Raw genomic sequence first — 13,180 nt, forward strand, 5'->3', positions numbered from 1 at the left:
AATCCCAGGACTCAGGCTGACTTTCATGGTTGTGTTATGTACATAAACATATTTACAGTTTCTTCCCTGTAAAATTTTACTAGAAAGCCAGCAGATGGAATTATAGAATATCAGAGCTAGAAGTAAACCCAGCGATCATCTCTTCCCATGCCTTCTGTTTATTGAGAAGTATTGAATAGATGATGTAGTTAGAAGAAAAAGGGTCTTGCTTAGGGTAACTTCAAAAGAAACAGACTGACCTCTGCCCCTGTGTTCTCTGATTCACCATGTTTTGGAATAAATGTGGTGAGAAATACAGGAATTTTTCTGCGAACCGAAACTACACAGCCAGGTCAGAGGACTGACTTGGTGGAGATCAGTGAGTGTCTGTCCATTAAAGAGTGTAAGGTCTTCTAAAGGTCTGTGCTAGAGGAACTATCAGTAGTTTGAAAGTTGACCTCCTCTTCGATTGTGAGTCCTTAGCCTGGGCTTCATGGAAAGGCCTCAAGGAATTGTGGGCTCCCCAGAAAAGGTGTATGTGTATGCATGCACACCTATTTTTTTTTTTTTCCTAGGAAGAGGGTTCTCAAGAGTTTACTATTACAGAGTCTCAAAGAGATATGATTATCCACCCTCAAAAAGGGTTTTTTAAATAGCAACCTGAAAAATTCTCGTAGGAAACAAGATGGCTGATCATCTTAGACAGTGTTCTAAGTTTTCACCAGCTGGTGTCCTAATGTAGATCATATAAATAAGTATGTTTATGGGAAGAGCAAAAAAATAATAAATAAATAGGTTAAACATGGAGTAAAAAGAAATGCCTTTATGTTCTAATCTCTAGGAGATTAATCAAATGCAAAGAAACTCATCTGTGTGTTTCTTTGATGCAGCACTCATCTATGCCATATCTCAGTATGCCAATAACTTTTTACTGTAATATTGTTTATTACTTTTCCAATCCTGTACAAAAGTCTTAATTATTAAGAAGCAATGATTATTTGGCATTTTTTCCCCTAATAGACTTTTATTTTTCTACATTGCCTTCTTGTCTAACCCCCTTTTTGTTATTTCCCTGTTATAGTACCCAGTGGGCGCTGATATCCAACTCACCCATGCCTATTTCCTGTAATGGACGAACTTGATGCTAATGTGAGGTATGTTGCATTTTTATATATGTTGTGCTATAAATTGTGGTTATTTGAACTCTAAGACTTCTGAAAAATCTGTTTGGGTAGAGTTACAAAGTTAATAAATGTATATTTTCTTCAACATTTCATATATCAATATAATCATGAGTGTGGTACTGTTTATTAATTTTTTTTATTTCATTTACACTTAAATGTTAAGTATAATATAGCTGTAAATGATTCCAGATGCCTATGCTAAAAGTTAGTGTTACAGGAGATGCTGTTGCATGAAAATATTCATCTCTGTAACAGGAAGGAAGAAAATGCATTTAAATGGGGGTAAAAATAGCTTAAGAATATTTATGTGTGTATCTAAACTTTAGATAGATACTTCAATAGCTTTTTGTGACAAGTGCTAGTTTGCTGGTTCTCTTATCAACCAGGTCATTTTATTGTATGGCATAATGGTTGCATGGTATAGTTACAATAAAGCTAAATTATTTTTGCTTTCCTATAATTTCCTGCAACTCTTAGAGATCAAATAATAGGATGACTCCTAGGGAAGTTGTTTTCTTAAAGGCTTGCTGCATTTTTTTCGGTACAACCAAATAATGTGAAAAAATGTATTCAATAAGATTTAAATATTATGAATTGGTGTTTGAGGCTGAAGATATCATTGATATCAATAGCTGGAAGACATCCTCAAAAAATACACTCTTGATACAAGCACAGGAGCAGTTTTTCTTTCATTTGAGATCTGTAGGGAAGCACATTTCAGTTATAGATCAGGAGCACCGTGCCTCTGTGTTTGATGTAGGAGATCCCTGTGACAAAATGAAGCTGTCAAACATCTTGACAGAAACTCTAGTGTAATGTGACTGGAGTTGCAAAGATGTACTATCGCCCTAACCCAGGGGATACTTAAGGGTCGAATATGTCTCATGAATAATCCCTGACACCTGGTGGGTACTTAATAGGAGTTATTGATCAGCCAGTCATTGTGCTACATATATTTCAAATGGGGTGACATTCTAGTGCACTTAGGTATGCACAGAGACTCTATATTCAGCAATAAAGCATTTTTCTCTCCCAATGGAAACATCATGGGTTTTGTTATTTACCTAAAATACTGACTTGATGCAGAGCCTTAGAACTTTAACACAGATTTTTAGGCTAGTGCCACATGTTTAATTTTCCTCTATAAGTTTGGGACATTATTTGAACAGAGAAAGCATAATGGAATCTAAAGAGTTTCCATTTTACTTTTATTAATTAAAAGGCTGAAGTGAGCAATGTCAATGGTGATAAGTTTATCAAATTGTTTTAAGTTTCAGACACTGTATTAAAGTGGATCAGTTGGTTAAAATGTATTTCTTTTTGGATAATTCAGATAGCATGATCCCTGACATTTCTAGATTTTCAACATTTATTTATAGTGGCCTTGAATTCTAATAGCAGAATACAATTCAATTAAATTAACATTAGCCTTTCTCTTGGGTGCTGTAGAACTGTAATGCAGGATACAAGATGGTATCAGTCCTCAGAATCTTGTCTCTGGACCATCCTCTCTGTCTGATTTCTAAACTGATCCCATCAATATATACTCACCCTCACCCAATCCCTCTCCATACCCACAGTATTAGTAATATGCAAATACAACAGACTTTCCACACATTTCCTTCCCAGCCCACACTCTTGGTGTCCATGAAAGGACATTTATTTACCAAATTTTGATATATGGGTCACTAGTAATGCATGATGATTTTAGGTGGCACATGAACATCTGTTTTATTTTAAAGTAAGTATTTTAAGGTAATCTTATGGTGGCAAGTAATGGTGGCTCAGACAGTAAAGAATCTGCCATCCTTGAATCAGGAGGATCCCCTGGAGAAGAGAATGGCTACTCATTCCCGTATTCTTGCCTGGGAAATTCTATGGACAGAGGAGCCTGGCGGGCTACAGTCCATGGGGTCACAAAGAGTCTGACATGACTGAGAGACTAACATTTAAACTTAATACTATTTTGCCACTGATAGTAGTGAAATAGAATTTTCTTCTAAAATACATTTACTTAAAATTTAAAAGTAAGTTTTACTTGAAGGAAGGTTTTATACAACTGTGTTAATTATATTTATCATATTGTAGTTAAACTTATCCTGTAATTGGGGGTTGGCATCTTTTAATTGCCTTCATTCTTGTTGAGAGTAAATCCTAAGAACTTTCATGGCAAAGAGAAGTATTTTTTTTTCTATTTCTTTAATTTTGTATCTATATGAGATGGTGAAAGTGAAAGTCACCAAGTTGTGTCCAGCTCTTTATGACCCCATGGACTGTACAGTCCATGAAATTCTCTAGGCCAGAATACTGGAGTGGGTAGCTGTTCCCTTCTCCAGGGGATCTTCCCAACCCAGGGATTGAACTCAGGTCTCCCACATGGCAGGTGGATTCTTAACCATCTGAGCCACAGGGAAGCCCATATGCATTGGTGGATGTTCACTAAACTTATTGTGGTATTCATTTCATGGTATATATAAGTCAGCTCATTATGCTGTATCCCTTAAACTTATACAGTGCTATAAGTCAATTATATCTCAATAAAGCTGGAAAACAATATTATGTACTTTTAAACTATTCATTAATAAATAAATGTGAAAAAATCCACACAGGTACTATGAAGATGACTAGGGTCCAAAAGCCCATATTCTAGGTATAACTAGATAGAATAAATTTTGTCATTTGAAGAGTAGAGACCAGAAATTCTTTCTTTGGTAAGGAAATGTCTTCATTTGGTAAAGTGTCCATATAGAGTGAAAGCCAAAGGGCCTGGGTTCCTGGTACAGGAGAGGAATTTTTTAAGTTACTCAAGACAGGAAAATGAGTGGCCAGAGGAGGAAGATGTAGGAAAAAAGTAAATTCCAAGAAGGAGAGTCTGGATTCTGCTTAGCAGAAGGTGAAGTATCTAGTTGTGTGGTGGCTGTAAAATGTTGAGAGGAGTTAGGTTGCATATTTTTTTTTGTTTGTTTAAAATGCATGATGTATGTGCTGACCTCTCCCAGCACTGAGTTCTAGAGCAGAATTTTCTAGCTTGGCTAGGAAATCAGTGTTGAATATTTACTATGTATGAGGTCATCATAAGCTATAAAATTAACATGTATTATCTCGTTTAATTTTTAAAACAATCATCCATTTTACAGTGTGTGGTAACTAAGGTACAAAGGGGTTAAGCAACCTGCTCAAGGTCATAAAATCACATTGCCTCCTACTATACTACAGATATTCTATATGAGTGTGTGTGTGTGTGTGTGTGTGTGTAAGTTGGTGAGATGGCTGACATTCCTGTCTTGGTAAATGTAGTTTGGAAGAGAGAATGAATGTGTGAGAATGGACACCCCAAAAATCACAGGATGGGAGAAGAATATAAATGGGGAAATTTCAGAAATCTGGGAGAAAGATTACTATGGGATATAGAATTGAGAGACTCCATCCAGTTTTTCCCAGATATCAAGGAACAGAGAGGTCCTAGGATGACACTTAAGGCTGAATAAAAATGTCTAGCATTTAAGTATTTGGTCAGGCCATACTGAACACCTGACTTTTGGTTTGTTTGGTTTCATTTAATTGAGTTTCTTATTTCATCTTGATCCTTGCTATTGTATATCTACTGTTATTGACTGTAAGCATCAGAAACTAATTTGCTAATATATTCAAAGGTAATTTTGGGGAAGCTATAATGTATAGGTTCAAAGAGTTAAGGTGAAAATTCTGGGGGTCTAAGCTTGCAAATAAAAAAGAACTTTGAGAATTCTAGTAGAGCTAAAAAGTGGAACAATGGCCAGCCATGGGAAGAAGTGATCAGTACATTTCTGCATCATGGATGATGTCCAACTATTTGCTCTATCAGTATATGCTGTTCAAGAATCAGAATCAGACGTCTGATTGACCAGGCTAAGTCATGTGACAGTTTGTTGTCCAGCATTCATAATGGGAGGTGGGTATCACTCAGGAAGATGGTATGCAATGGAGGAAAGTTAAATCCTCTGAAGAAATTTGTACTTTTTAGGAAGGGGGAATTGAGGCTTGGTAGCCAAAATATGTTAATGTCAAACTCCATTTGTTTTGTTGCAGTTGGATTTATCTATGTTATTTACAAGTAAGTTCCTCCATGGGTAAATAAAAATATGTAAGGTTCCTTCATTAGTTTAATATAATTAGTTAAGCACCTAAGTAATGTGCCAGGAAGAGTTAACATAAGTGCCTATTCTTAAAGATCTCAAGCTAGAAGACTGTTACACAAATAGAACTTAGTAAAATGACAAGAGAACCTGAATAGTGAGCTATATACAATGAGCTGTATTCTCTGTGAATTAACTGTAAGGTACAAGCTGGAATCAAGATAGATAGGAGAAAACATCAACAACCTCAGATATGCGGATGATACCACTCTAATGGCAGAAAGCAAAGAGGAGCTAAAGAGCCTGTTGATGAGGGTGAAGGAGAAGAGTGAAAGAGCCAGTTTAAGACTAAAGATTAAAAAAATTAAGATCATGGCATCCTCCCCCATTACTGCATGGCAAATAGAAGGGAAAAAGTTGGAGGTAGTGACAGATTTTCTCTTCTTGGACTCCAAAATCACTGCTGATAGTGACTGCAGCCATGAAGTCAGAAGACAATTGCTTCTTGGCAGGAAAGCGATGGCAAACCTAGACAGTGTACTGAAAAGCAGAGACATTACTTTGCCGACAAAGGTCTGTATAGTCAAGGTTATGGTCTTCCCGGTGGTCATGTACAGTTCTGAGAGCTGGACCATAAAGAAGACAGACACCCTAAGAATTGATGCCTTCAAACTGTGGTGCTGGAGAATGCTCCTGAAAGCCCTTGGACAGCAAGGAGATAGTCAATATTAGAGGAGACCAGCTCTGAATATTGACTGGAAGGACTGAAGCTGAAGCTCCAGTATTCTGGTCATCTGATGCGAACAGATGACTCATTGGAAAAGTCCCTGATGCTGGGAAAGATTGAGGGCAGAAGGAGAAGAGGGCATCAGAGGATGATATGGCTGGACAGCATCACCGATGCAATGAACATGAACTTGGGTAAACTCTGGGAGATATTGAGAGACAGGGAGGCCTGGCATGCTGCTGTTCATGGGGTTACCAAGTCGGACACAACTGGATGACTGAACAACAACAAAAATAAAAAAAAAAAGAAGAAGAAAGAAATGCTAGGTCTGGATTTTAGAAATAGGAGAAGCATTACAAGCATTTTTCCCTTAAGAGCTTTCATTGCACAGAGCAGTTGATGTACGATGGATTGACTCAGGATGAAAAGCCAGCGATGAATCAGGCCCTGCTTGGAGGGGCAAGCACCTGATGAGTCCTAACCTTTGAGAAATATGTCTCACAAACCTTGCAGCCATCTCTTTCCAGACAATCTGACACACATCTGATGTCAGTTTTTGGTCTCTTTGCTTCTTGCTGGGGCTCTGTAAGACAACAGCATTCTTTTTGTAGGGTTGAAGAAAGGAAAATGGAAACAGTGGCTTTGGTGACTTTGAAGCAGATTTTCCTTGAGGATATCACTGGCCTGAGTTTGGGCGGTGAGCCTGGCAGTTCCTAACCCCTGTGCTCACCCTCAAGCTGCTGTGGCTGCTTAATGTGGCTCTGAAATAGTTACTGCCTGACTTCAGACATAACTCATGCTTTTTTCCCCCCAAGTTGTGTAGCCCTTTATTAGCAACTAAAATAGAAGGTATCTGTTGTACAAAATGGACAGTAATTGACTATAACTGGAGATTTTTATATTCTAAAGGCTGGAACCTTTTTAACCTATGCTTTTTATTTTAACTACTAGATTCTTCCCACTGACATGCGTCTTTCCTCAGCTCATGTGTGAGTCCTAAAGGTGACCCAGGTCTGCATCCTTTTCTTCCTGCTGTTTATTGCTCATGAACAGTTTCTGCTTTCCAAGAATTTTTTTTTTCTAACAGTTTCCAATTTAAAAAAGTATAGGGTTCAGGCAGCAGTTAAGTAAGAGCAGAAAAGTTCAAATATTCACAAATTTGCTCTTTGAAGATTTCTCAAGATAAAGAGCTCAGACATTGAAGGGAGAGAAAATTTATTTTTAAATCTTGATTCTTTTTATTTTATTTTTCAGTTTTTTTATCTCTTTATTTTTGTATTTTTTTGTGATGGTTTTTATTTTTTACTCTATTGGTTCCTCTCTTAATTGTATTATCTAACACAATCATCTATTTCGTTACTTATTCCTTAATTTGAATGATAATGAAAGTTTTCAATATTTGGTTCTTCCTCTTTTCCCTCTGCCCTTCAAAATTATCTAATTTTAATTGAATATATTATTAATTGAATATATTATTTTCCTCAGTGTTTACCTTTAATATCCTTAAATATACACTTTCATCTCTATGACTTGATTTATTGATTTTAAATACTCTTTTCTGAGCACAAAATATAGATTGATTGGAAAGTAGCATATTCATATATGCGGTTCCATTCCACCTTCTGTCCAACTTCCTCTCTTGGCTTCTGTCTAATCATTTTAATTCTGTATTGTTGAGGTTTATCATGTACAGATTGTTCTACAACTGTAATTTGTCTTTGACAAAGTCCTGTAGTTCAGATTACTTAAAGCTCACCTTGAATCATTTTCCTATTATTTTCCCTTCTAATATATTATTTACCCAAGGATATTTTTTTAATTTTATTTATTTTTAATTGGAGGATAATCGCTTTACAGTGTTGTGTTGGCATACATCACCATGAATCAGCCATAGGTATACATATGTCCCTTCCATCTTGAACCTCTCTCCTACCTCCCACCGCATTCACACCTCTAGGTTGCCGCAGAGCACCAGATTTGAGCTGTCTGCGTCATGCAGTAAATTTCCACTGGCTATCTAATTTTACATATGGTAATGTATACGGTTCAATGCTACTTTCTCAGTTTGTCCCACTCTCTTCTTCTCCCGCCCCCCTTGGGTATCCACAAGTCTGTTCTCCACCAGCTGCGGCTTCCTCCTAGCCCTGACTCGTCTCCCTGCTCCAGTACACTTCCCTGGTGCACTGCCCCTCTTCAGTAAGAGCACCTTGGTTTAAGACTCTGTTTCTCCTCTAAAGAATAACTGTTATGCTTTCTCATTAATGTTTCTCATTAGCAACCAAACAGCATCATATAGGAATGATGAATCGTGTAAATGGTAGCATTTCCCTCCTTTTGCTATGGTTTCTAGCAGTCAGAACTGCATTTATAACTACCATTAACAAGTATAGAAGATCTCTATAGAAGCACTTATTGTGGCTCTAGCATGCCTTTATTTTTCCAACTCTTTTTGCCACATCATCTTGTTTCTTTTGATTTTTTTAAACTACATCTTATATTGTTTATTTTTGTAAACCACTTTATGAAATGAAGGAAAGAAGGAAGAGAGGGAGAAAAAACCCAAGAGGCATTTTTTTCCCAAGGGAGAATCTTTCTTCTTTCTTTGGTAGGGCTTGCCATGTGACAGGGAGCCACTTAGCATCACTGAACAGAAGATCAAAATGGCAAGCTTTTGTATAGAGCCCACATAAATCTGAATAAATACCAAAAGCTGAATACTTTAAAATATAAAATATGTACACAATGTAAATGCAGTTACCTGTTGTATACATGTCACAACATTAATTAGAAACCATGATATGATAAGTATTTGGCTTCAAGTTACAGTTGATCCTTGAACAACATGGATTTGAGCTGCTTGAATCCACTGATATACAGATTTTTTCAATAGTAAATACTACACTACTGCATGGTTCAGGGTTGGTTGAATCCATGGATGTGTAACTGTTGGTACGGAGGGCCAACTACAAGTTATACATAGATTTTCAACTGCTCAGAGAGCGAGTACCCCTTACCCCCGAGTTATTCAAAGGTTAACTCTAATTCCCCAATTGCCTTAATTCTGTCATGGCACTAAGTTGCAGTTCACTACTTCAAATCAGTAAATAAAATTCATTGGAAATCAGTGTGACTACAGAAATTAATTGAAATGATACAATTTTAGCATAGAGAAAAAAAATAACAGTTTTACAAATTAGAGAGTGTTGTATAACACAGGGAAGTTCAAGCTGGTCTGTGATGACCTAGAGGGGTGGGATGAGGAATAGGGTGGGAGGGAGGGGATATATGTATACTTACAGCTGATTCACATTGTTGTATGGCAGAAACCAATACAACATTGTAAAGTAATTATCCTCCAAAAAAATAAATTTTAGAAGATAAATAAAAATAAATTTTTCAGTTAAAAAAATAAGGGGAAAAAAAGTAAGGGAGTTGATTTCTGGTTTGATTATTAGTACTGGTGACAGTACTTATGTGTATGTGTTTAGTCACTAAGTCGTGTCTGACTCTGCAACCCATGGATGATAGCCTGCCGAATTTCTCTGTCCTTGGAATTTCCCAGGCAAGAATACTGGAATGGGTTGCCATTTTCTTCTCCAGGTGACAATACTTAGATTTCACTAAAGACTCAGGATGAAGTTAGAATTTTTAATGCTAAATATCCTAAAGCCTTGAAATAACTCCTAGAGTTTAAAATCAAGGTGTACAAGTTGTCAGCCCTGAAGACTTATCAATACGTAATTGATTTGGAAGCAGAGTTAATTCATGTTTGTAACCTGGCAATTGCAACTGTGAGCATGTGCAACTTTAAGTCAGTGAAATGTTTTGCAGGAAATCTCTCTTCAGGCTTTGAAATTATGACAAGCATTAGCATATAAGGAGAAAGTGAGTGGGTACCATTTAAAAGGGGTTATTTTTATGTTGCTTTAGAAATGTAAATGAGAATCATACTCAACATTATTACTTGACTGATACAATGGTGATTATTCAGTCAGTTTTCTGATTAGATCAGAAGCCTACAAACTGGAACCTACCTTGTTCCTCATGGGGTCACAGGGGACCTTAAAGGGGAGGATGACATTTATGGTCCTAAAACAGTAGACTCTTGCAATGTGTGAAATTCGCTGGTTATGACTTGAAGCTAGCAATCCTCTACATGATGTCACTCCATGCAGCTTCCAAAGTACATATACCACAATGATGTCAACTGGAACCATCACAGGAAGCTGAAAGAGTGGGGTTTTTGGGAAATAAAACGACATGGGTTCAAGTCTTGGCTTTCTTACTTACTAGCTATATGACTTTGAACTAGTTATTTCATTCTCAGATCCTTTAATTTTGGCATCTTGAAAATGGGGTTTTGGTAAGGATTATAAATAATGTAGGTAATACTCAACATAGTATCTCACACATACGTGCATCAAACAAATGGTGAATGTTGTCTTTAGTGATCACAATAATCATGAGCTATAGGCTTTTATTAGCCCCGAGGACTGCTGATTAACTGTGATATAAGTTTCTTGATTGCTTAAATTTGGTATCCATTTAATTGGCTGATCTTATTAATCACTTGTTCAATTTTTTGACTGTCTGTCCTTGATTGTGCCCATTCTCTGCTGAGAAAACTGAGGCTCTTCCAAAGGTGACAGAAAACCTTCAATGTTGGGTCTCACAAGTGGCATAATTGGGATACTCTTCTCTACCCTATTCAGCACTGTTTTCTCTTTACTCTGTGTCTTCCATGAACATGGATCCATTCCTGTTTGGGAATTGGAGGATCTAGGATTCAATCCTATGTCTTGTTGACTCTTAGTCTTGTGCTCTGTTCAATAAAGCCATCTCTCCATTATATGCAATGCATCTCTTAACTGATGATTTTTTGTTTAGAGGAAAGCACCTCTGACTTTTTTCTTTCTGTTTGTATGTGTATCAGTATCCTGTTGGGAAAATAGAGACTGTTTAATAAATTTCAAACAAAGGTAGCTTTAATGCAGGGCGTTGGTCACAAAGCTCCCTGAAAGGACAGGAAGAAGGGGGTGTTAACCAGAGGTCATGAAGCTTCAGGGAACTGGCGCGAGCCCTGCTCTCATCCCGTTTGTTGCTTACGGAGGCATTTGCTACTGCTCTCACTGCTGATGGCACTTCCAGATACTCGAGAGAAATGGTTCTTTTTTCCTCTCAAAGTCCAGTTTCCCATTCTTGACCTCTTATTTAGAGAACATAACCAGAGCTAGCTAGTAAGGAGGTAAGGAAAGTGGAGTTTTTAGATTTCTTCGCTCTCTGATTGGGAGCCACATTTCTATATGAGGTGAAGCCAGTGTTTTCACTGGGGTTTGCTTGATGTCAGAGTCTAAGTTTCACAGTTTGCTTATGCTGAGATTTCTGTGTTGTAGAGTATCTGTTCTGTTCATTTTAAGACTTGGGTTCCCAAACTGAAGGCCTGGCACGAACATTTGTTTGGCCTGTTTCAGTTTTTAAAAAATTGACTTAAGTGCCTGTGGGGAACCTGGGCACTCCGCAGTTTACCAGAGTAACAATGAATTGTATTATCTGCAAACAGCCATTATGTTACCCCCTCCCTAGCCATAGCATTCAGTTGGTCAGGGAGTTCAGTCTGCCTACCACACCCTCAAAGGCTTTTTATTTTATTAATTAAATTTTGAAAATGGGGTAAGAACCATTTTCAATTTTATAGATCATATTATGACATCTAGTACCTGCTATTTTGCTCCCTGAACTTTGCTTTATTATCAGTTAGCAAATAGGGTTATATTGAATTAAAGAACTTTTTCAATTAAGGAATTGAAACAGGTTTCTAACTAAATATCTGTTAAGTGATTACCATTTTATCAGTCAGGTAATGATGTGCAGGCAATGTTCTTATTTGCATTTCTAAAGAACTGTAAGAATAATCTTTCCTTTCCCCCATTCTCCTCTGCCCACTCACTTGCTCCTGAACTTATAATGGCTTTATTAATTTCAGTGCTTGAAAAAAGTATTATACAAAGTACTCATCCTTGAATGTTCAGTACTATCGTGTATTTTGCTTAACAGATATAGATGCATATTTATTGTAAGATCTCACTGTCTACAGTGTAACTGGCTTTTTTAGCCTCACCATATCTCAAATATCACCCTTGTTCATTATGTATAATTATTGCAATCCAAACCCTCAAAGTTGAGTTCTAGAAAAAGTGTATGTGTAGATAATATAGCACTCCTTTGTTGGTGGTGGTCAGTCTCTAAGTTGTGTCCAACTCTTTGCAACCCCATGAACTGCAGCACACCAGGCTTCTCTTTCCGTCACTATATACCTGAGTTTGTTCAAACTTATGTCCATTGAGTCAGTGATGCCATCCAACCATCTCATCTTCTGTTGTCCCCTTCTCTTCTTGCCTTCAATCTTTCCCAGTATAGGTGTCTTTTCAGTGAGTTGACTCTTCGCATCAGGTGGCTAAAATATTGTAGCTTCAGCTTCAGCATCAGTCTTTCCAATAAATTCGGTTCAGTTCTGTTGCTCAGTCATGTCCGACTCTTTGTGACCCCATGAACCACAGCACACCAGGCCTACCTGTCCATCACTAACTCCCAGAGTTTACCCAAACTTATGTCCATTGAGTCAGTGATGCCATCCAACCATCTCATCCTCTGTCGTCCCCTTCTCCTCCTGCCCTCAATCTTTCCCAGCATCAGGGTGTTTTCAAATGAGTCAGCTTTTTGCATCAGGTGCCCAGAGTATTGGAGTTTCAGCTTCAACATCAGTCCTTCCAATGAACACCTAAGACTGATCTCTTTTAGGATGGACTGGTTGGATCTCCTTTCAGTCCAAGGGACTCTCAAGAATCTTCTCCAACACCACAGTTCAAAAACAGCAATTCTTCTGCGCTCAGCTTTCTTTATAGTCCAGCTCTCACATCCATACGTGACTACTGGAAAAAACCATGGCCTTGACTAGACAGACCTTTGTTGACAAAGTAATGTCTCTGCTTTTTAGTATGCTATCTAGGTTGGTCATAACTTTCCTTCCAAGGAGTAAGCGTCTTTTAATTTCATGACTGCAATAACCATCTGCAGTGATTTTGGAACCAAAAAAATTAAGTCATCCACTGTTTCCCCATCTATTTGCCATGAAGTGATGGGACTGGATGCCATAATCTTAGTTTTTTGAATGCTGA

General features: G+C 37.5%; 1 protein-coding gene across 13 annotated transcripts in view; it reads left to right on the forward strand.

Annotated features, from left to right (window-relative positions):
* HTR4 (5-hydroxytryptamine receptor 4) overlaps positions 1-13,180 on the forward strand; it is a 184,035-nt gene that overhangs the window by 22,668 nt on the left and 148,187 nt on the right. For all 13 annotated transcript variants that reach the window (XM_043465033.1, XM_043465038.1, XM_043465031.1 and 10 more), the window contains exon 2: positions 1,061-1,133. In XM_043465033.1, the coding sequence (XP_043320968.1) occupies positions 1,108-1,133 (26 nt within the window). In that variant the 5' untranslated portion in view covers positions 1,061-1,107. The remainder of the gene's footprint in view (positions 1-1,060; positions 1,134-13,180) is intronic.

This window comes from Cervus canadensis, chromosome 4 (genome assembly GCF_019320065.1).
Source record: "Cervus canadensis isolate Bull #8, Minnesota chromosome 4, ASM1932006v1, whole genome shotgun sequence".
Classification (NCBI taxonomy): Eukaryota; Metazoa; Chordata; class Mammalia; order Artiodactyla; family Cervidae; genus Cervus; species Cervus canadensis.